General features: G+C 38.6%; 1 protein-coding gene across 1 annotated transcript in view; it reads left to right on the top strand.

The window, feature by feature from the left end:
* Positions 1-24,782, top strand: part of XRN2 (5'-3' exoribonuclease 2) — a 91,897-nt gene extending 67,115 nt beyond the window's left edge. Inside the window, exons 27-30 of the mRNA XM_024219970.3 lie at positions 1,191-1,324; positions 11,469-11,538; positions 18,123-18,267; positions 24,190-24,782. Of these exons, the coding sequence (XP_024075738.2) occupies positions 1,191-1,324; positions 11,469-11,538; positions 18,123-18,267; positions 24,190-24,252 (412 nt within the window). The 3' untranslated portion in view covers positions 24,253-24,782. The remainder of the gene's footprint in view (positions 1-1,190; positions 1,325-11,468; positions 11,539-18,122; positions 18,268-24,189) is intronic.
* The last annotated feature ends 218 nt before the right edge of the window (positions 24,783-25,000 follow it).

Here is a 25,000-nt window from a genome sequence, read left to right as displayed (position 1 = left end):
AATATTACACAGAAGTAATAGTTAAGATTGTGTAACTAGAACTGGGATGTCTTCCATGTTTTTGTTTTCTTAAATGACGTTTGTTCAAAGTTCATGTGGTCTGCCATAATCAATTTGATTTTGGTAGTACTTTGAACAAAGATGGAAGTCTGTTCACCAAGTTTAACTGGTGATCCAAAATTCCAAATGATTTTTCTGAGTATTTAGGAATCCTGCATAGTAATGCTGCAAGCAAAGGGATTGATCTGAAATTATACATCAGAAACTAATGGTTAGGTTTGTATTTTTCTAAGCTGAGATGCACAGGCAGGCATGTATAATTGAATCAGCTCATTGGGGAGAATGAGTAGAGCTAACAAGCCACTATTGAGTATTATCAGTGTAGAAATACAGAAAATGCTTTAAAGGAGGTTAACATTAACATTACCAAACAACCAGTTCAGACTGTCCCAGCCGTTTGGACAGCTGGGCTTCAACCTCTCTCTCAAGGAGGAAGACAAAGGCACTAGAGATAGATAAGAGGCTTGGGGAAGGGAGAGAGACGGCGCTTGTAGAAAGCTAGGAAAGTGGGAGACTCTGTCCATTGAATTGTGGCCTGGAAGAAAGATGAGGAATGACAAGTTGCAAGCAACACTCTTCCTCCCATTCACACCCTGGGAAATAAAATTGTTTCACTGCAAGTGCACATGAATCCCCTTCCCTCTTGCCATGCTTTGCAGTCACAAAATGATAACGATGTTGAGAACATGTCTTATTAAAACATTAATTAAAAATTCAAAATCTTAGTGAAGGTACTTCTACACAGAAACAATGAAACAGCTCTTAAATGTATCTGCATTTTCATTTTTCTACAGAATATGTATGATAGTTACCTAAACTTTTACACTGTTTGTGCAAACCCCTCTTCTCCTCCTCCTCTTCCCCCCCCCCCCCCCAAAAAAAAACCCTTACTTTTCTTTGGCAAGCTGTGGTATAAGAGCATTTTCACAGTAACCAACTCGGTCATAAAATGTGAGCTTCATTCATGATGTGCATGGGACCCTTACAGGTGGTGAATTACTGCACTGTTCATGAGCATCTCCATCAGTACACTGGGGAAGCTGTAGTATTTGACTTGGTAGCAGCTGTTCTAGTAAGATGACATTGAGAAAATAACTTTTATACTACTTTCCATTTCTTTTACATTACAGCCATGCAATGTCAAGGGAAAGAGGACAGTCAGGAAGTGGAGTCTACAGTAATGCAGCACCACTTGGGGCTTATCAGGGAAACCAATACAGACCACTTCTAGGTGGCCAACCACAGATTCCTAAATTGTTGTCAAGTAAGTTTTTTTTTTATTATTTTTTTTTCCCTCCTGCATTATCAAATTTAATGAATTTTAAAATTGAATTGTCTGACTTTTATTTTGCTACAACTACATAGTATTCTTCATAATAAGATTAAAGGGCTATTTGGTTTAAGAGCACGTTCATGGGTTCTTTTTCTTGATAGGTTGCTGACTATAGGAAAGGCACTTAGTTAGAATGGTTAGGAGTTACAAGACTTGAGTAAAGTGAATTATGTTTCTGCTTCTTCATGGGTTCTGATATAGATTCCCCACTGTCCTGCTTTGGAGAAGGGAACCATTTTATAAAACAAAAAGTGACAACTGCTGTAAATGTGCATTACAGCATGGGCCAGTGCCCAGTCTGATTATGGTGCAGACAGATGCCTTTTTTGTCATTCTCTCTCTTCCCCTCCTCCCTCCCTCCCTAACCCCCAATGTTACAGGTGCTGATGTTGGATGTTAGCTCAGTTGTATGCTTACATTGGGAGCCAGCCTGTTAAATCACTGCTGAGGAAAGCATTTTTAAAAATTCACTTCATGGTGTTTCTATTATATTGGCAGAAAACAACAAAATAGAAAACTAGTTTCCTGCCAATATAAAACAGAAAAGTAATCAATTTAATTTAAAAGAAAACTCTCTTCTCAATCTATGAACGAACCTGCTTTGTCAGAAAGTAGAAGTGCAACTACTAAAATCTAGCATCAGCATCATCTAAAATTGTCCCTCCAAGAGATTTAACTAGGAGGGGCTGGAGATAGTGACACAAGCATCTGTGCTACTAAGCACAGTTGGGGGGGTCCACTGGCCAACCTCTGCAATATTAATACTGTACTCTAGTATTGGAGCAGGTGCATTTGTGCATGTAGAGTTACCATAGATTCCAAGGCTACTGTGATCATGTAGTCTGACTTCCGATATAACACAGGACATAGAACTTCCCCGAAACAATTTATCTTTGAACTAGAGCATATCTTTTAGAAGAATGTCCAAACTTGATTTTATTGCCAGTGATGGAGAATCCACCACAATGCTTTGTAAATTGTTCCAATGGTTATTTACCTTAACTGTTAAAAATTCATGCCCTATTTCCAATCTGAATTTGTCTAGCTTCAATTTCCAACCATTGTATCTTGTTGTACCTTTGTCTGCTAGATTGAAGAGACAATTATCAAATATTTGTTCCCCATGTAGGCACTTACAGACTCTGATCCAGTCACTCCTTAACCTTTTCTTTGTTAAGCTAAATAGATTGAGCGCTTTGAGTCTATCACTGTAAAGCGTGGCTTCAGTCCAAAAAGACCATAAGACATGTCTCAAGGCAACTACCATCAGATACAACCTTTAAAAAATTAGTTGCTTGCTTTGTCTTTGCCAAGAACTAGAATATTGAACAGATTTCACTTTTTTAGTCTCCTTAAATTGTTACCTCTGCACTGTGTGTTAGTGCTTTGAAAACTTTTCTCTGTATGAGGCAGAAAGAAAGGGTTTAAACTGTTGTATTGTGGGAATTTGAAACTTTATTCCTGTTCAAAGATCTGTCAGTTATTTAAGACCCTCATTACTCAAGGGGTTCTGAATTTTGAGCCCATTTCACTTTTAAAATAAGTGTGAAAGAAATGGCTTGAACTACTTGTGTTGATGTAAACTAAGTTGAGATGTTGCAAATCTCAATATTTAAACTGTTCTGTCCTGCACAGGAGGATTAAGAAACTTGACCATCTCCTTGTACTCAACGGGGAAGGAAAAAACATGTTTTTCCTTTGTGCCTCTCTTTAGCACTACATAAGCATCAGCACTTTTTGAGGTAGCCATTCGAATGTCAACACTGAGGGTAGGTCTATACTACCCGCCACATCAGCGGGTAGAGTTCGATGTAACGGGGAATTGATTTATCGCGTCTTGTCTGGACGCGATAAATCGATCCGCGAATCGACGCCCGTACTCCACCTCCGCAGGAGGAGTAAGTGGCGTCAATGGGGGAGCTGTGGCAGTCAACTCGCCGCCGTGAGGACGGCCAGGTAAGTCGAACTAAGATACTTCGACTTCAGCTACGCGAATAGTTGCGTATCTTAGTTCAAACCACCCCGCTAGTGTAGCCCTGGCCTGACAGTTTGCATCAAAGATGTTTAACATAAGAGTTACACTGATGTTGATTGAACTGTCTCGATTGGAAAACTCTGCTCAGAGTAGCACCAAATACAGTGGAACCCTGTTTGTCCGATCTAATTGGGACCAGGGCCAGACTGGATAATAAAAAATTCAGCTTATCAGGAGAATGGGCAAAGAGTTTTCTCTGTTATTTTACGATGCGGAGTTGCTTTTAAACTAGCTGACCCATCTTGGAAAAGCATTAAAACATTACCCCCTTTCTCATCTACTTACCTGCTTAACACAATATACAAACCCTTAGTTCTTGCAAATAATGTTTTGTTCATTTGTTAACAAGAAAACCAATGAGAGTTTTTAACAAGTTGTACAGGTACTGATCATTTTTACACTCTAACCCTGAACATTATAGGGACTGTCTACAACAGTGTTTCTCAACCTTTCTATTGCAATTGCCTGGGGCCTCACACCACAGAGGCCCCTGCGAAGCTAAGTTATATGCGTCAGCCCTGGGTGGTGGGGGCCGGGGCTAAAGCATCAATTTTCCGTATTCCTGTGTGTGCCCGCTGGTGGTTCAGTTAATGCAGAGAGACGGAAAATGGAGGCTCAGGTAAATGGGGTTCTACTGTAGTCAAAATCCTATTAAAGGGAATAGGGACACTTACAATCCTAGAAAATATTGAAAAACTTCCAAATGGTCATCTTTAAAAAGTCCTCTTTACTTTAATCATTGGTTATTCACTGTATGATTGGAAAAAAGTGTCTGAGCTATGTGGCATAATAGATAAACTTCACTGACTCACCTTACACCTGGTTAAATATTAATAGTCATGATTTGAAATGAGTTTAGTCTCCTCCTACAAACCCTTCATTAACCTGACATGCCAATGTGTTTGATGTGCCCACAATTGCTCAGTATTCATCTGTTTTAAAGGCCTAAGTCACTTTGGGTGTTTTCACTTCCAAATGATTGATCTTGTGTTGCTCTCTTTGTTGCACCGCTTTGATGCTATTCTGCATGGTGATAGTGTCGTAAAATGTTCTAAGATCTTTTCTGTAAAACTGCATTTGTACTTCTTCAAGCAGGATTGTGTTGTTGACTGTCAGCACACATCCCAGTGTTAGAAACAGGATTGGGGGGGGGAAACTTGGTGGGCTCTAAACATGTAGAGTGTTTAGACTTGAGTGGATAACCTCTCATGGACAACAGTGAAACCTACAGGCTTTGCCAGAATCCTGATCTCTGAAACACCAGCAGAAAACATGTCAGATGGGGATTTTGTATCCTGGACAACAGAACAGAACAGCAAGAGAAGAGACTGAGCGTGGGGAGTAAGACTTTCTTTCCTGTGTTCAGACCCAGTTATCATTTAAAGTAGGCTTTTTTTACCCTAAAATGGGTAATCTTTCATATGTTGAAACTCTTAAGCTTTCTACCTTCCTTTCTCCCATTGTCAGACACTGCTACATGCTCAATCTGTTTACAGTGGGCAATAATGGTAGCAGATATATGGAGAGAACTGGGCCACAGAGAGGCAGGAGGAAAGTTAGGTGAACTGCCTGAAAAGGTACTAAAATGATGACTTTCATTTCTCTATTGAATTCTGGGGAAAACCCATTTTGGAAAAAAGATGAGTGACCAAGCTAGTTTTGAAGAGTTGGGACAAGCAGACAAGAGAGGGCAAAAAGCTAATGGGAAAATAATGTTATAAATGTGCGGTACTTTTAGCCAGCTTGCACGCATGCATGAGAGAGAGAGAGAGATCAAATTAATTGCAGAATGGGAGAGTGTCAAACTTTATTATATTTCAGTAATAACAGAAGTCCCAGGAAGTGGAAGTGAACAGTTGAGATAAAATAATGGTAGCCATTTTAAATTAAACGTATTGTCCGGTCCCAATGTAGATGAGGTTTACTTAAGGACTACAGGATCAAACCTTTAAATTTATGAGGTATCAAATCGCACATGCAGCCTTCCCCGCTGCTCTAACCAATGTGGAGTGGCTGTGGCTACTAAGAATAAGAACAGCCAGACTGGGTCAGACCAAAGGTCCATCTAGCCCAGTATCCTGTCTTCCGACAGTGGCCAATGCCCAGGGGTTCAGAGGGAATGAACAGAACAGGTAATCATCAAATGATCCATCCCTTGTTGTCCATTCCCAGCTTCTGGCAAACAGAGGCCAAGGACACCAGCCCTAACTACTAACTTTGATTTTTTTTTTAAGTGTTTATAGTAATCAGAAATAGAAGAGAATGTGTAATGGTGTGGAGAGAAGAATGTGATAATCAGAATGAAAAGCATAACTATCTTTTGCCTTGGTCATAGGAAATACTTAGACTTCAAATCTTTGTGTTCATCTGAAGGGAGCAAAGGAAACAAATGTTGAGATTGAATAACCCATTTGGAGTACCATGAGTGTCTGGTACTGATTTCTGCATTTTTAAAGTTCATGTCTTGGCACTTTGAGGGAGAACTCTCAAAACAATCCTCTGAGCCTTAGATACATGGAGCTGATCTATTCATTTAGGTACTTGTGGCTTGCATCACCATAGCATCTGAGTGCATCTCGTTGTATAGAAGATACTCCAGATACAAATACCATCATTCCTTCAAATTGAGGAGGCTTGAATCCACTGATCAGTGTGGAATTCTAGACCATCTGTTTGCCTCAGGAACGATCTTGGGGTTTCCCCTGTGTTTTCCCAAAGGAGCCCCATTCTACCAATTGGAAGAGTCAATAAAAGAAGATCGTTCCTTGAATGGGTCCTTGGATTTGGTTGGTTCTCAGATCCAACACTTGCCAAGACAAGAACATTTCGTATTCTCATTTGAGCATCTGTCTCCAAGGATAATAGTTCAGCTTTTTTTTGATGCTGTTGAAGTCTCCCCTTCTTTTGGTGTGGTCCTGCAAATCTAAAATCCAGTCTATTCCTAATGTTAGATTTTCCTTTTCTGTCATTATTACTTCCCTAGTGCCGGTTTCCCTACTCTTCTGTTGCATGAAGATTGATTCTTGTGCCCCTGGACTTTCCCACCCATGTAGGGAAAAGGGATGTCAAGTCAACAATCTTATGGGCAGTTCAGCTTTCCTTTAACATGTGGCATCCGTTGCCATCTTCAGTCCTCTTAAAGGCATCTTTCAAAAAGCAAGGAAGGTAAAAATTGTGTTGCCATTGTGTTTGCCATTTCCTAAGTATCCTGAACGGAGTTGAGAGACAGCCAGCTCTTGATACTATCTCCATTTAAGGAGATAAAATCTGAATTGGAGGAAGAGGAGGGACAGAAGACTGAGAAGTTTCCTTACTCTTCACTAGTTTCTGTGTTCCCTATCCCCTTCTCTTCTGTTGATGATACTGAGACCTTCCAGGAGATATCTTTAGCTCAAGCCTTGAAAATCTAGTTTGACCTTCCTGCTACACTCAAGTTATTTCCTAACTGCTCTAAATTTGGTGGCAGTTCACTTGAGGCTTAGTATCCACCTCTTCCAATACTTCAGTGATTGGTTAGTGAGGGAGCAGATGCTGTAGAGTGTACAGTCTGGTTTGCCAAAGACTTACAAGGCGTAAGGATAAGCCAAGAGAAGACACACAGTTGATGGGCTTCTGTGGAGCTCTAGTCATACACATATTCAGGCTGAGAGCAATTTAGCTAGCGTTTGTGTCTTCCTTCAGTAGACAGTAGCCTTCTTACTGAACTGGAGCAAACATTCCATATGTGTTCCCTGCAATACGAATGGTTCCCAAGGCAATAAAAAAAGGATTGAGCTTTAATCCTACTGCTATCTGTAATTCTGGCTAAACAGGGTTTTTGGGTACTATGGGCTTCTGGATCTAGCTGTGGCAGCTTTCTTATACCTCTCTCTCTCTCTCTCTCTCTCAACTCAAGGACACATGCCTCACCGAAATCCAAAGGCTCTTCCACTGGTGTTTCAAATAAGCCCGAGGACAAAATCATTTTCTGTCAGGAGTTCTTGGAGATGATGTTGGAAAGTCAGAAGTCTTCAGCTAGGCAGTCCTACACTGCCAAATGGAAAAGATTTTCTAAATGAGACACACACAGATTATATCAAAATCAGATTTAATCATCTTCTTTCTGTATTACTATAAAACAACCACAGATGAGGCCAGAAGATAGGCCTTGATGAGTGGGAATAGTTGTATGTCAAGATAGTAATCTGACTAAAAAGCTCCCGGAAAACTCTCTCTCAATTTTTGTATAGTTTAAAATGTATTGGAAAAAGTAGAGATAATGCAGTTAAAACTGCGGGTTGAAGAAGCGGAATTTTATTTTAGGAGATCTGTATTTTATATATGATGAGGTAAAATGGGACTCTAGAAGGGCAATGTGGTCAATCAAACCACCACCTCTTTTTCAAGAGCCTGCTGTGGGTGTTTCTTACCGTTGTTCTCTGATTTGACTTTGATGTGCCAATTTTCAGTTGATGAATAATTGTCTGTGCTGATAACTTGGGGGAGTCAAGTGCAGTCTGGTGGTACTGTGTGAATGGCATATTTGGTTTCTGCAATCCAGAGTATGTGATTTATGACTTTCATCTCAGTCAGTAAACTTGTCAATTAGCTGCATTTGAAAAGTGATTTTGATTAGTGCAATCAGTAAACATGAAATCTTGTCTTTGATTGCTACACTGATTAGATAAATTGTTACTTGAGGAGTTGCTGGAGAAGGCAGTTTATATGGCCTTATAGCTCTAGGAAATGCCTAATTTGTAAAGACCAAAGAAAATATTAACTGTCATTTTTTCCTCTCCTGCTTGTACCTTTTTGAAGTGCAATTCACTTTCAGGCTTTTTTTTTCCTTCTTAAAGTGATCTTCTGTCAGAACCATGCAAAGAATGGTAATAAGTTTGTTTTAAACTCTACTTCATTATTAAGATATTCCTGCTTGTGAATACTTAATCTGTGTGTTCCTCAGTGCTGTACAAGGAGATGTGATCAGAGCTACTTCCTGAAGGGGGCTATGTTCTAACTTTTCCCTTGGAGGGGAGGGTTACAGAGCTTGAAACACACATACACCAGGCGCTTGTGATTCGGGGGTCAATATGAAAGATGCACCCTACACCTGGTGGGGACTAACCTCCTCTCACTGGAGGGCTTTCCTTGGACTTTACGGAGGAGCAGAGGACATGGGGGTTTTATAAGTGAGTGTTTGGATTAAATGTGTAGCCCTGAACTGCCAGGAACAAAGGCAGCTTCTTTCATCTGCATGGCCTCCTGGCTGCTTGGAGTGCTCCCCTACTTTCTGGCTGCAAAGAAAAGAGGGAGCACCCCTTCTCCATGCTGCTGGAAGTGTGAAGTGTCCCTCCCTTCTCCTTCCCTTCCACCCCACTCTCCATCTGTGTACTAGACAGGAAAGGGCAGTTTGACTCGCCTCCTTTTTTCCCCACCCCCTAGACTCCCATACTGCTGCTGCTGTCCATCAGCAGTGACACAAGAATCTGGTCGGTCTGTCTGAGTTCTTTTACTGGACCCATTACAGCTGTATCTGAGTGGCTCCCAACATTATAAAGCGTACACATAAAAAAAAAAAAAAAAAAAAAACCTCTTCCCTATAGTCAGCAGGGACTGGACTTAATTTTTGTTCACTAGTTGGTTCTTTTTGCGGGGTGGCTGTGGGACAGCTAGATCAAAGGGAGTTTTTCATCCCATCCTCCTCCAGCAGAGACTTCCAGGTTTGGGGGTCAGTTGCTGAAAGATCTGTCTCCTGAACACAACTCTGACTTGTGAAGCTCTTAGTTCTATTTCAGCGGCATGCATCTGTTGTGCCTAGGTCATGTTAGCACATCGTGAGGTGGTCCCTGAAGTAATTTGGGGAAGAGTCTCCTGGGGAGCCCTTAAAACAGGGCCCCAAACCATGAATTTGACCAGGCGTTCAATAGGGAGCCAGTTAAAGAGATTAGAGTGCTGGGGTGATGTTTCTGAGCATATGGAACAGCTGTCAGTTTAGGAACCCGGTGACCGTATTATTTAGGTACTGAGAACTAAGGAATCTAGCCTAGAGGTCTTGTATGGCTGGATCACCATGGTAGAGTCCAAGCCCAGGAATGGGGACAGTTTTCTTGACAGCTATGAATAGAAAAGTGGGGCCATTTGCCAGGACTATGAGACACCAAGTGGACAGTCTAATTAAAAGAATTATGGGCATACCTTTTGGGTTAAATATTTAATCCTGAAATGCAGATCTTTCATTTTGCATCTCTTTTCAAATGGAGTTGTTTAAAATGAAAGGTTTGAAACTATGGATCATGGAAGATTGAAATGGCCAGTGTAATCAGTACTGTTCCCTACGATACATACTCAAGCGCTTTGGTACTATCCTAATTTGAATGATGAATCTACTTCTCTTAAAGTGTCCTATCCTCTATAATAGACCTCACTGTTTAAACTTTCTCATTAGTCTAATTTTTTCTTTTCCTAATTTGATCCCATAAATTCCCCAGCCACTCTGTGACCACCCTAAAACATTATTTTTATATATAATGCATTATCGTCAAATTAGCAATTAGTTACAAGTGAAATGAGTTTGGGGAATCCCAGTCTAGTCTCTAATGGGTATATTGTTCCCACTACAAGTAACTTTGTAATCTGGCCTATGTGAGCATGACTCATTCTGATCAAAGGAGGCCCAAGGCAGGAAGAGCAGAACTGTTGGAGATCAGAATTTATTTCCACCAGCAAAGCTGTTATCTTCAGTAGGACCTGCCCGCACTACACAGAGTTCTCTCAAGTGCTACCATAAAAGGTTTCTGTTCAGGTCAGACCATTAAAATGCACAAGCAATCCAGTCTGAGTTCCTAGAAGAGAGGCTCAGATTTCCCTCTATCCATGCTTTTCTTAAAAGCTCAATTGAAAAAGTAAATGTAGAGTGCTATCAAATTATTGCTAAGCTTCGGTGTCCTTGAATATTGACAATTTAACAGGGTATTACTATCCTATCACAGCATATCCATTAGACAACTTCTGGAACCAGCTGTTATAATTAGGTCACACTTAAACACCATTGAAGATAATCAAAGATGTCACTGAAACTGAAGCTTTTGACTGATACACAATTTAAGTGTTGTGAACTGACCAGGGAGCTATTGATTAGATGTTTCTTTCATCCTGTTTACTGGTCAATTTATTTAGAAGAACAGCAGCCATTTAATTGCATGTCTTATTAAAGCAAAGTTGTTGCTGGTACATCTTTGTACAGAGTTAGAGCTTGACTACAAGAAAACAATTGAAAAGTGGGTGGTCCCTTTCATTACCATTTCTTACTGCTGCAATGCCATGTGTCCTGAGCCAGATTTTACCAATTTTTTTCTGTCTGTATAATAACTATTCAAAAGGACCCATAGTAAATCATAATATTCTGATGGCCAGACAAAGTTGAAAATACAGTATTCTTAAATCATGTCTCCACCCTATCAGCTTTCAGATTGTATGGTGAATAATTCAGCCTAATAAAGAGGACAGAATTATTGGTTGATGCTTATAAAAATATTGCAATTCATTATCAATTTGCTTTCCCTCCCCAATTACAAAAATCACACATACTGGCATATTGGTGAACGTATTTGGTGGTAACGCTAAACGTTGTCTGAAAGAGGCTTTTCAAAAGTTGTGGTAGGAGTCGTATGATTTCTTTTGTTGTAAAAATTCCAGAAAATGTATACATTCAGAGGTTTAAAACATTAACCAGTGTATTGGTCCCAGTCATTATAATTTTTTCCTCTTGATTACCTGAAATTTAGCTTTCCATTGTGTATATTAAGAAGATACAAATGGAGAAATTTTGCTCTTTCACCGGTTTCAAGTCAGTTATTCCACTGAAGTCAGTGGAATTAATTTACAATTACACCAGCGTAGAGTAAAAATTTGGCCCAAAAGTATTTGGCAGCAAGTCCAATTTGGGGTTTTTCGTTAGTTCTCTGAAACTTGTAAAAATTTGTTTTTAACACATATTTAACAATAAGTGATGTATGGAACTGGTTTTTGCATATTGTTTGACTTTTTTGTTTTATTATACAGATCTACGGCCCCAAGAATCATGGCGAGGTCCCACACCTCTGTTTCAACAGCCGCCCCAGAGATATGAAAGGTATGGCCACTTAAATTTTGTAAAAAGTTTTAAAATACTTAGCTCCCTGATAGTCCACAATATGTTATTCGTTAGTCTTAAAACTAGGCTTTTTATTTTCTATTTAAATATATTAACTTTTAAAAACAAACCGTTACAAAATATTAAATCCATGATGTATTTTCATTGTGGGGTGCGAAATTCAGTATTTCTCTTTTTAAAAGATTGAGTTTCTGGCTAAGAAAGAAAGCGAAAAAGAAAAAAACACGTTCTATTAAAAACCAGAAACTTCAAAATTAACTTTACTGTTGATGCTTTGGTTACCATTCTTGGATCTTTGGCCTTTATCTTATTGAAGCTTTTGAGATACCATGAAATTCAACACAGAGAGCTTAAAACTGCATTAGATTTTTGTACAGGCTAAACAAATTTCTTTTTAGGAGGGTTGTGGAGCTTAATGAGGCATAACTAATGGTGTTCCACTTTTATCATTTCTGTGCTGGAACCACAGCATTAGTACAGACTAGCCATTGATTCTTGCTACAAACCTCTTGAAGTCCTAATCAGCTTCTTTGGTACAACTTTTTCAGGCCTGACAAGCCTATTGTAGGGCAGTGTCACTGTAGGTCAGTAGTTATTAGTTGCCACTGAAAACAGTTTCTTTAACTACTTAAGACTGAACTGAATTAAATGCAGAAGGGACTCAGAGGAGGATTATAGAATCTGCAGTCCAATAAGTACCATGGAATAGAAAGAATGTGACATGGTTTGATAATAAGGGATGTTTTACATGTGTTCCTTCATTGATAAGTTGTATTCCCTTAAGTCGGATGGACTTTACAAACTCCAGGATATCTGAATGCTATGAATAATTATATTAATATATATAGTGCAGTTTTATAATACAGCTTTAAAATGGACATTAACTTTGACATATGCTACGTTTACTTACAGCTGTTAATGCTGAGAAGAATCAGACTGGGGAAAAGTTGTTGGGCTGTTAACAAATATGCACACCTTCCATGGCAAGCATTTTTATCTCTCTCAAAATCAGTCCAATTTCCCTTTAATTTGCCATGTTTAATATGGAATCTTGCCTTATAAACTTTATTTTCAGGGTTATCTTCAGCAATGTAACAAACTGAAATACCCGATCTTAACTAAAAGTAGCTTCACAAATAGCTTTTCTTTTGTTTTTTTTTAAGGAAACAGTACTGTGCGCTTTGGTAACTTGTAATGGTTTTTTACAATGCTAGGAATTTCATTCCATTCTAGAATGTCATTCTGTTGGGCTGCTAATTTCACTGACTCAGTATAATTGAACTAAAATTTCTGTTTGGGCTTCTGGATTTCCAACTTCACACTTCCACTTCTTCAACCAATGCTGGCGCGCGCGTGCGCGTGTGTGTATTATAGTTTTAATAGTGAAGAGGTCTTGGTATGGGGGCACAGAACTTAGTTTCCTTTTCACATTGGAAAGATGCCTGTACTTAGGGTCCAGACATCTGGCTCACTAGTATAGTATATGGTGGCATCACTGGCTCCTTAACCTTACCCAATGTGCTTTCAGTATTGTAGGTGGTGGGATGTGTGAACGTTGTGCAGTGTGCTAGTAATGTTACAATGTGGAGGTCGCCATTCATTTCTTAAACTTCCATTTTCAATCTTCCTCCAATTACTTTATGGGACTGAAGTTGTTCATGCCATGGCTTAGCCAAGAAGGGAATCTCTTTGGAAAGTTTGCAGAAAATCCTTCCAGCTTTGAAATGAAAATAAGGTGGTTTTTCATAATTCAAGATTTTTATTTTTTTTCTGGTACTTTTTGTGTTCATACCTCTTTGGTTTATAAAACCACTAGCTTGCCAGACTTAGCTCCCCAATGAGGACAAATACACCACCATGTTCCTGAAGATACTTGATTAGGAAGAAAAAAAAAAAAAAGTTAAAATGTTTAAATGCACTGAGCATTGACATTAAATTACTTGCCTTACTGATTTAAGCATGCATCTAAAAGGTGATGGGCCTGAATATTTGCATATTTGAACAGACTCTGCCAGTGCTTCTAAAGGACTTGAGATTGGGGGAGAGTTGGTTGTAATAGACCTGATACTTTTTTAGACCTGGGACTCTTTTATTGGTTCTAATGCCCTATAGAGTAGTGGTTTTCAACTTGTGGATAGTTACCCAGCAGGAGGGAAGTTGCCAACAAGTTTTTGTGGCATTGTGAGGCTGCCGTTCACGTGCTGTTTCGCCACTGCCTGCTCCTGCTGATAGTTCCTCCTCTTGCTCTGCCTGGGTTGGGGCAAATCGGGAAGTGAATAGGCATTGAAATCATAACATACAGGGGGAGCGACACAACCAGGAAGAAACTCTTCACCTAAAGGAGGCAGGACTGGGAGAATGGAACCTCCTCCACTTACAACAGCCAGCAGGGAATGTGGACGGAGTCCCATCCCTGCCAATGAATCTTTTGAGGAGCCAGTGAAGCAGGTTCAAAGATGTCTGGAAGGCTGGGTTGAAAGTGGTCAGATTTTTGGCTTGCTGGAGGGAAACTTGGTGCTTATAAAATGCTTCTCTCAGAATCAAAATGAACATGTTGTTTGTACAGGAGTGTTTGTTTTTAGAGCCAGTGGTGTAACAGTCTCAAAGTATATGTAGGGGGAATAAATCATTAAAACCGCAGGAAGTTACTGATGAACAGAGCAGCTGCTGCATACTTGCAAACAAACAGTCTTACTGATCTGAGAAGTTCTGATACAGTCAATCTAAAATCTAAAGCATTTGAGGCCTGATTAATACTGAATAAGCATGTGAGAACATAGGTGCTGGAACTAGAGATGCTGGGAGTGCTACTGCACCCATTGGCTTGAAGTGGTTTCCATTATATACAGAGTTGACAGTTTTGGTTCAATGGTTCTCAGCACCCCCACTATAAAAATTGTTCCAGCACCACTGTGTGAGAATGCTGTGTGTTCTAGGCTTGTTTTTTTCAATGGCAGTAGCTGGACTTAATTACTATATTTTAGAAGTTTTATATATTTAATGTTGTTTGTGGGCTTCGTTGATCATAACACTAGAAAGCTTGAGAGATCTGGGTTTGACCCTCGCTTCCTAGCATTTCAGGGAAGAGAACACGATCATTTCACTATGAGTGTTGATGGCATAACTTGAAAATCTAAACTAAGCTAGGATTGTTTTAGATCATTTGAGGTCTGAAACGTATTAACATTTTCTTATTATAGAACACCTTCCTAAAGCAGCCATAACTGTCACTTACCATGTGGATTAGGGTTTCATTACACAATCATACAATACTTATCATCTTTTGTCCTAATTCAAATACAGCACAAAGGGCACTGCCCTTCTGTCTGTGACTCTGTATTCCTGCATGTATATTAAGGGGTCAAGCTATATATTAAGACAGAGCCTAGATCCTATAGTAATACGTATGCACAATAGCACAGAATTTATTCCTGTGGGAACTGTAACTTTTAATTTCCTGATTTGTCAGATTAAAATGTCAGTTGTAATCTTGCATTAATACTGTAATCTTGCATTAATACTGTTTTGGCATATAAATAAGGTGCATAACCCAATGAGTGAAGGGCAGAATGGAAGTCTGGATGCTGGTTTTGTTACTTTTAATACTATGTAGTACTTGCACAGCATTTTGAAAATGTTAGATGCTATATTAATATTCAGTAACTTAACAGGTTTAGCTAAAATCTTCTGATGCTACTACATAGCTGTTTCATTTTTACAGTGGCTTGAAAACAATAGAAATATCTAACAAGCTTTTAAATCTATGAAACACTCATAGTACATTGTCAGTCCATCTTAGTAAACACTCCTAATATGCAGTTTACAAAATTACACTGCTAGAGTTAATGTACATTTTGCCTAATACAAAAATATATTGTGTAACTTTTGCCCTGTATGCAATAACTGAATTGCCAAAATCCTTTCTGAATAGTTGTTGCTGCACATGCGTATTGTCTTATTAAAAATCAACATATTGGCTATGTAATTACTGCTTGGGGTGGTTTGGGGGGAGTTAAATACTCCAAATTCATGTTACGCACTTACTGCCTGAATAATTTAACTTGTTTAAGATCACCTTGAGTTACAAAAGCACAAATGCTTTTTAACCACAGTCCCTTGGTATTTGCATAGAATTTAAACATATTGATTTAAATGGAATCTGTTTTTAAAATTTTATTAGGAGAGACCTTACAGAAGCCTAAGCCTACATAGACTTTTGTGGCAAAGTGACTTTATAATGGAAATGTTGACCAACTTACTGAAATCAAATGATTGTTAGTTAATGAAAGACCAAAGTTCATGCTACTTAATGTTCATAGTGTTTTGATGGAATTTTCTCCTGTCACCACTATGATTTATCTGACAAAATATCAAGACACATTTTGAATCCAGTGTTTTGCCTTAAGATGAGGATATTATTTCAGTGAAATATAAAATTAACAATGTTTTTAACATGTATTTAAACAGGAATATCTCTGCACTAGTCTTAGGTGATCTTGAGTGCTTAATTCACCCTGCCATTGATTTTAAATAATTACAGTATTGGTCTGACTAGTAAATGTTTCAGATAACGTTTTATGAATGCATAGTCTGCTGTTTGAGACCGAAAATAGGTAAAAGGGGTGTATGATTCAGCAGTAATTAAGGTTTTGCTTCTGTGCAACGTTTAGTTCTGTTTCAGTAAATATCATTTTGCATATTGCTTGTAAGTGCCAACTATGAATCCAGCATGAAAGAGTCGCACTTCATACTAGAAATCTTGTTTTTATCTCTGTGGACAGTAAGAGTTCTTATTGCCTAGGTTTGGGACATCATAACTGTTCTTAAAATCTGGCCAGATAAAATAAACGTAATGCAGTTTTTACAGTGTAAAACTAAAATGAATGGGAATAGGAATTTAAACATGAAAGCCCTCTTTAAATGTGTACTTTTCCCCCATCTTGTTATATTTACCTTTTTGTGTTTTGGGTTCTCAGAAACAGCTTGCCGTGATCAATGCACTGGCTTAACATAGACTTTGTCTCCATTCCTATCAGTGAAGTTCATATTAAACCACATTAAAATGTTCCCCACCCCCACCAATCCTTCCCTCAATAAGCCCTACACTGATCTTTCAGCTGTTGTACAGGCAGCTATGTGTAATATGCTTGTAAAAACTTCAAGAAGGAGAATGTGATCACCTTATTAAAACCCTGAGTGCTTGCTTGAATAGAGTGGGTCAAATTCAGCCTCGGTGTCACTTCATTGACTTTGGTAGAGTTCTGGCAGGGATGACTTTAGTATCTTTAACCAAATGGATCCAGCCCCAGGTTTTCAAAGACAAGGAAAGTAATACTGACATTAGTGTCATTACAATCGATTTTAAAATTAAATGGTTACCCTACACATCAGTTGTCCAACATTTTGATATTTTATGCTAATTACGTTCCTCCTTTTCTCAGAGATCATAATCAAATATCAATGTATACCTGTTGAACAGTAACCAAAACAGATTTAAATGTACAGGATTTGTATGTGAATAATATCTCATTTTCTAATTAATTCTCTTTCCCCTCAACACAATGTGGTATGTGTTCTCTGCAGAAAATGTGGATTTTGAATTCTCTAGCATTGGAGAGATCATGTCCTAAGCAGTACATGGCTATATCATTTTTGTGAATATTTGTAATAAAACAAGGATGTGATGTGCCTGTTTTATATTTGTAATTTTAGACTAGGTACTTGAAGGCAATTAAATATTTCTTGCTGCTAGTAATCTAGGATGAGAAACTAGGTTAAAATAGATGTTGAATTTGTGTTCCCATATAAACTGTACACCAAATGTCAGTCAGTCCATGCCAATTAGTGCTTATGTTGCTAGGTCACCATGGTCAATTGAAAACTGCATCAATAGAACTTGAAAAGGTTTCTTCCCGATCAGACCTTCTGACATATTGAGCAGAATAATGGATGGGAAAAAACAGCCAAGGCCCCTACCCTAGATTCAAAATACTCAGCAGTAAGAATTCATTTGCAACCTGCAATTAACTAGAAAGAATGGACTCCCAGAAAGAGTCTGGACATTTAGAAAATAAAGCTTCATTCTCCTGTGTTGCACATGTTTACTCTTTGGCTAGTGTGTTACATTTAGCTAACTCAGTGACGTTTTGTTTCAAATCTACATTGGCGGTCACTGCAAACAGACTGGCAAACCTGTCTCTAAAATACAGGATGAGCAAAATCCTTTTATGGTGTTCAAAAAATCCCTGACTCTGCAAAATTGAATTTGCATTCTTTCAAAAGCATCTGTTTCTTCACCTTAGGATGTCTGAGAGTGAAGCAGCGAGTAAACATGGTCTGATCGTTAAATTGTGCAGGGCTTCTTCCTTACACAGTGTGAGCCAAATCATTTAGAGGCACTTGTAGCTCCCATAGATTGTAATATGACTATGCAATTAACACAATAGATCTGTGCTTAAGCAAATCGAACCATTTATTATACATGTCTATAAAAGGTTGGGCTTTGTAATATGAAGTTATATATAAATTAATAACATGCTATAATACACATGTTCTTTACACAGAAATTCTGGGGCTGCCCCTCTTATATCTTGGAACCGCATGCTGCAGTCCCAGGGTGCAGCATTCCAGCAAAATCAGTACCAAGGACTAGGTGGACCAATGAATTACCCCCACAGACCGGATGATCGAATGGATAGGGGAAGACAGGTAATAAAGCACTGTGTGATTGTACGTTATTTTCTTCTGGGTCACTTGTGCAGTATCTGTGTTATGGGAAAAGGGAAAATACTCACCGCAAATATTTCGGCAAGTAAAATCTTCTGTTTCATTTTAAAGTTTAACGTGGTTCTGTTGTAGGGGTTTGTCTTTAACACATCCTCATAGGTGAATTGAAGGACATATCAAACCCCCAAATTTAAAGCATCTATTGTTAGAATTTTTTCTTTTTGCTGAAAGATACTGATTTGACTTAGACTGGAAACTATTGGGCTATTAGACTCTAATAGCCAAAGATGTACAGGTGTACGCATGTGTGTAGCTAGCTAGTCTTGGAAGGATTTGATTTTCATTGGTAACTGTTGGTAACGGTTGATTTCACTGTAGACACACAAACAGATGAATAAAATATTTCCATCAACGATGATCAAAACTTACAGCTAGGCAAAGAAAAAAATGCTGCTGGAGAACTTTTGGGAGTTTGATTTAAAGGATATTTACTTTGTATATTTTTGACATGTAGTGACGACAATTTATATTAACAGTTATAAAACTTTAATTTTTTTAATATAAAATCTGTCATTAAGTTGTCTGAGCCCCCCATAATTTCCTTCAACTGTGAAAATTTAAATTGATAAAAACAGGGTAAAAAGCTTAAATATCATCAGTATTATCTGTTAAAATTATAAAAAATCAAATTGAATTCCGCCAAGCCTCTCTCCCCTACACACACACACACACACACATCACTTATTTAGATTTAAGTAAGCAAACATTAGAGAGTTCATATTCAAACCTTAGGTCGTGTTGCCATCATTTAAAAAGTACAATATAAATTTATTAAACAGCCAAAAACACCAGCATATTGTTCTCCCCACACATGCACACATTCTCCTCCATTTTCCCAATAAATAGGTAACACATCAGGATGCACAGTTGTACTAGAAACCTTGGGTACAGAAACTGTGTGGCATAGCACAGTAGTAAAACGCACTAGTGATGTCCTGATTAGACTTTAGGCAGCTATTTGAGTATGAGGCAGATGCTGTTTTTTGGAAACCAGAGCTTGTAGTGCTCAACTGGCAGGCAGGCTACCAAGTAGCAGCTGGAGAAGTAGTAAGGGAAAATTATCTCCCTCTTACCTGCTGGCTACCCGTGTTGTTTTCCAACACGATGTGTAAGCAAAGGTGTGAGCCATTAATAAGAATGTAAGTATACCTTTGCCTTATTTTCGTAGGGCCTGGCCCAGAAAAACTACTAGCAGCTAGCTCCCAAGGAGGGGAACAGTTCTTCCCTTTTTGGTGTCTTCTGCTGCCCACCATGCACTAAAAATGCTGTGCGTGGCGCCCTTCCTGCTCCCCCTCCCAATGTGGCTGAAAGCCATAAAACCTGAAGATACTTTCCTCCTATTTTTGTTAATTTTAAAGCAGTTTCTCATACTCCCCCTCTTCCCCACTCCCAACTGTAGAAGGATATAGTTATTATCAGAAGGATAAGTTCTGGCCTGTACCACACATGCTGGATAACTACCCAATCCTCTTGTTCTTCCCATTTTATAAATATAAAATAAAACCCATTTAATTGGGAACCTAATAGTGATGAATCAGTTGCATTAAATCTGCCTTCAGTTTTACTCTGTTGTAACGTCATTTAATTCATGTTATGCCAGTGTAAAACGAGTAATACAATGATGAGTCAATATCCATATCTGCTTTGCTGAGGTAATTGCTTGAATACAAACTTACATTTCAGTGTCTAATGATAAAATTATGCACTTAATTCTGAAAATTCCATTTGGTTAGCCTACAAGCCTATTCAATATGCAGTATTGTTGTAGTCATGTCAATCCCAGGATATTAGAGAGACAAGGTGGGTGAGGTAATATCTTTTATTGGATCAACTTCTACGTGCTAACCACTTACGCTAAACATCGGTTCAATCCTCTATTTAGCCGTGACACTCTAAGTACCTTCCCCAGACCTGAAGAAGAGCTCTGTAGCTCAAAAGTTTGTCTCTCACCAACAGAAGTTGGTCCAATAAAAGATATTATCTCACCCACCTTTTCTCTCTAATAAGCCTATTCAGAGCATTATACAGTTGTCATTTAGTGCTTGCTAGTGTGAATTTCCTGCTATGGCTTTTTCTCCACATCATGTTTCCCTTCTCTATTACAGTGGATCATTTTTACTTGAATGCTCTATAAATGAGTTGATGCCTTGTACTGTGGCTGTTTAAAGCAACTCAGAAACAAACACACACACACACACACACACACACACACACCATAATATAGATTTGTGGGAGCCTGTGGTAGTCGTATTTAAATGGCTCATTTAAATAGCCCCATTTCAAGAAGATGTGATTTTTTTTTTTTTTAATGGACATTTCAAATGTGGCATCAACCAAAGTGTGTGACCACAATGAAGCTGCTTTGGCCATCTCTGCGCTAGGGAAACTCTTGATAAATTTCCCACCGTTGCCAAGGCTGAATCAGTGATAGGAGCCCGGGGGAAGCAGCCTGCCAGCTGCCAACACCATTTCCATCCTCGCGTCTCTTAGTTTTGCAGGATTACGTGATGCTGAAACATCTGCAGCCAGCAGATGAGCTACCCTAGTGCTCCTAACTCGACACTTGTTCAGCTGAACCTGTATTAGCAACAGTGGGATCTTTCTCTGAACTAGGGACCTTTCTGAAAAAGCTTTGAAGATCAGTTTGGTAATGTCTTTAGCTCAAGCTGTTTCTCTGGTTTGGAGTATGGTAGGGAAAAAGTAGGCTTATCAGGTATAGGCCTGTTAGCAAAGTTTAAAATGCTCAGGTATGGCTTTGAAACTCTACTGTAGACAAGCCATGTTTTAACACTATTTGGCCTGTGTAGAGGAGATCAGATTACGTGGGTTCTAGCCTGGGGCACTGACTGGGCTGTTGCATCTTTTAACATAGTGTGATTCTGTCTACACTGGCTGGCTAAACCATACCAGAACCTTCTTAATCTACACCACGCTTCTTAAGTATAGTGGCTGAACTTTGCTAAAAGATGTGTATTGACAGTGTCAGTTCTGGAAAGCTTTAATGGAATTACTTAAAATGCATCTTCACCAAGAAGCTTGAAAACAAAGAATAAATGCATAATTGCACCAGTCCACAATATGAGCTGTTGTGATGATAGATAAAAAATGAATGAGGTATTCTCAGGGCTTGTGGGGGGGGGGGGGGGGGGGGGGCAGAGAGCATTGAAATCAGACTGGAAAATCGGATACTCATCCTCCCTCTGCAATCCCAAACTCTGCTCCACAATCCTAGAATAACCAGATATTTCTGTTAAAGGAATCAGTGAGCACTGGAATAGTTCATTGTTGACATTAAAATTGTAGTCACTATGCATAAGGGTTAACAGTCCACCTAGATGGTGCTTCTCAGAAAAAAATGTTTGTATTGTAGACTCAAGAAGGGAGCCCTGCATCAGTTCACAAAGAAAACCTTCCATGTGTGATCTTAAGAGCTCAAAACAGGATATTTTATGAAAACTAGGTTTGCAGGATTGATGGAGCTAGCAATGAAGTCTGGCATGGTGCACTCTCACAGACCAAATTATTATAAGCCAATAAATTATTTAAATCTTTCCTTGTCCCCTCACAATTCTAGCAAATTGTTCCCCTCTTACATTAGATAGAAGCCACATTAGATAGAAGACTTAATGAATTTCTGATATTCAAGTCTGGTGTCATAAATGCAGGACTCATCTTCTGCTTGATCCTGCAGTGAAGTTAAATCTAGGCAGTGACGACGTTCTTGGTCATATTCTAATATGTGATAGTAGTGGGCGGGGACAGAAAACTTCTGGCCAAGAAGGCTTACTTTTTTAGAAGTGTCCTTATGTCAACTGCCCTTCTGTGTAACCCATTTTTAAGACGGTTGCTTTGTCTCTAATTTTAGTAATTACGCCTTCTTTGATTTTTTTTTTTAATGAGGTTTTAGTTCACATTATGGTCTTGGGGCAAGTAAATACTGATGTTACATTATAAGCCTCGTTAGAGTTTTAGGAGTGCAAAACAGCATCTGAAACTAGTGTTATCTATAAATGTCAAGGCTTTAAAGCCCTGAAAAAGGCTTAAAATGAAAGTGGACACACTTTATAGTAGCATAAGTAATTATCAACTCCCTTCACCCTTAAATCCTTTGCTACCGCGTGGCCCGCAGGGGTTAATAAATATGCTGCTGTGGAGTGCTTACAGAATTGATGTAACTATCTTTGATGCAGATCACTGTTGTAGCAGACTTTTGTTGATAAACCTTACAAACACACCGGAAATGAAAAGAATAAAATGCATTGTATTGCAGACATATTTAACTTAATATTTAGCCTATAATATAAGAATTGAACATAAGGAATAATTCTTTCCTGTGCAACTGTGTATCAGTGTCTAATTGTATGATTATATACAATGTTTTTTGGAAAAAAAAATACTCTTTGGTGCACCATTTTATTCTACTAAGAGGAAAGCAACTAAACAAATTTTTTTTTAAATTTATTTTAATAAAAAAAAAAAAAAAAAAGCAAGCTTTCTATTGGAGCACATTTTTAAAACAGTTAATCATCAATCTCTTTTAAATGAAGGGATGGATGGGGTGGAGCTCTGTTTAGAAACGGTTTGGGGGCTGCCCAAGAGTAACACCACCAAGCTTGCATGAGCCACTCCTTTTGCACTTGTTTGCCTACTGCCCTTTGGAGTCAGTTTAGCTGCTGCTCTTACTCCTAATCACCCTCTGGAAAAGCCTGGGGAAGGAGCTGTCACCATCCCTCCCAAAGAAGTGAAAGACCATATATACCCAGTGTGTCAAATCACCAGAATAAACGGAAAATAAAGAGGAAAGTAACTTTCCTTTGACCTCTTATGGTAAAGTTTGGGATTATTGGTAACAATGGTAGGCACCAAATTTTCAGTTTGGAGGGAGATTCAAGTTGACTGTCTCTCTATATCCCCTCAGATAAGCTTATCACCATGAATCTGATGTATTGGGTGTGGCAACTAAATTAAATACAAATGTATATCTAAAGTGGTAACCACTTTACTTGAAGTCTTCTGTACTTTCAGTACTCAGTCCGTTGACATGCATTGATATCATGTCACCTAGTATTTAAAATGCTACTTAAAACGGAACTGATGCCTACAAGACGCCAGCACAACAGAAATGCATCTAACAAGAAAAGTCTCATGTAGCTGTAAAAGCATATGGTTTTTGCTTTGGCAGAAGATCAGCTGTCTACAACTAAAATATACAGACTTGGACCTGTATTTCAATGAAATTGAAATAAAGACAAAACATTGTATAAATTAACCATAATGGGAAGGTTAAGATGAATCCTAACTAGGGTAGAAGCATCCTAGGTGTCAAAGCCCACCCTTACTGTGCATACTGAAGGTATTCTACTTTCCACTATTAGTCTGTGTAAAATGTGCGTGCGCACGTGTGTGTCTATATATACGTAATGGCAGAGCCATGTTTTCTTCATGGATTTACAAAGTTTGCTTTTCAAATCCTGTTCTTGTTTTCATTTTGCACCTTTTAAATTCCACTATTACTGAAAGCAAAAGGTTAGCAGTTACTCCTGCAGATCAAATCACCCTCAATGCTGCCTTTTGACTTTCTCATTTAGGGTTATTAAATCTTGTCCAACACACATGGAAGTGTGAGTTTGGTGTTGTACAGAACTCACTCCTTGTGTAGGAGCTGAAGTGTGTGTATCCAGGAGAGCATTTGTAAACGCTATTAAGAGATGTTTAGCTCTTTCTTTGGTAGCTTTCTGTGTAAAGGCTGTATTGTTTCAGTTTTGCATGGAGTCTGAGGCTAGGCTAACTTGTTTACTGTGACACTAATCCAGAAAATAAACCCTTGCTTTTGTTTGTTTGCAGGGATATGGCCCCGGGAGGCCCTACCCTTTGCCACCTCCCTCTGGACGATACAACTGGAATTAGACTCTTGAAGTCTTCCATCATCAAAACCTGTTTTTACAATAGCTGTGGAAAAATGAGGCATCTTTAAGAAATGTACTAGTAGTTTTTAAACTGCAATATGTGTTTTAACTGTGTATATTTCTTACTGATAAGATTTGATTTTTGGGGGGGAAGGGTTTTTATGTTGCTTTGAAACTGTGTACTGGAGACGACATGTAAAGCACTTACTAATGTGCTTGAGAGACATTTCATGAAGTAGGAGTACTGTTCTGCCTTTATTACTAGCTAAGCATCAATTGCATATGCCTGTCAATTGCAAATCAAAACATCCTTTAATTCACAACATAAGAGCCCAAAAATAGATACTGGTTTTTAAAGACTGCCTAGAAATAGGGTTTTATTAGCTGTGAAGGTAGGCACAGCAGGCAGTCTAAGAAACACAATGTTTAAAGACACGCTTTTGTCTGTATTCTTTTTAACAACACTTCATTGATGTATTTGTCTCTCGAGTTTGATTTCTGGACTTCTAAGTAAAAATGTTTCAACTTTTACAACTTTTGTCTGGTGTGTTCTTGCTCTTTTATGCCTTTTACCTCGTAGAATATGAAATTAACAACAGATTTTACAGAAAATCACATTTTCAAACAAAGGTTAACAAACCGTTAGCTGACTAGTAAATGGAATGTATTTTTTAGGTGTATTTTTTAGTAATTTTCAAAGGGTTTTGCATTCAGTATATTGAATATTGAAATATTCTCTTTTTACTTCA

Source organism: Terrapene carolina, unplaced genomic scaffold (assembly GCF_002925995.2).
Source record: "Terrapene carolina triunguis isolate 2854851 unplaced genomic scaffold, T_m_triunguis-2.0 Scaffold132, whole genome shotgun sequence".
NCBI classification, from domain to species: domain Eukaryota; kingdom Metazoa; phylum Chordata; order Testudines; family Emydidae; genus Terrapene; species Terrapene triunguis.
This window is presented reverse-complemented; position numbering and strand designations above follow the sequence as displayed.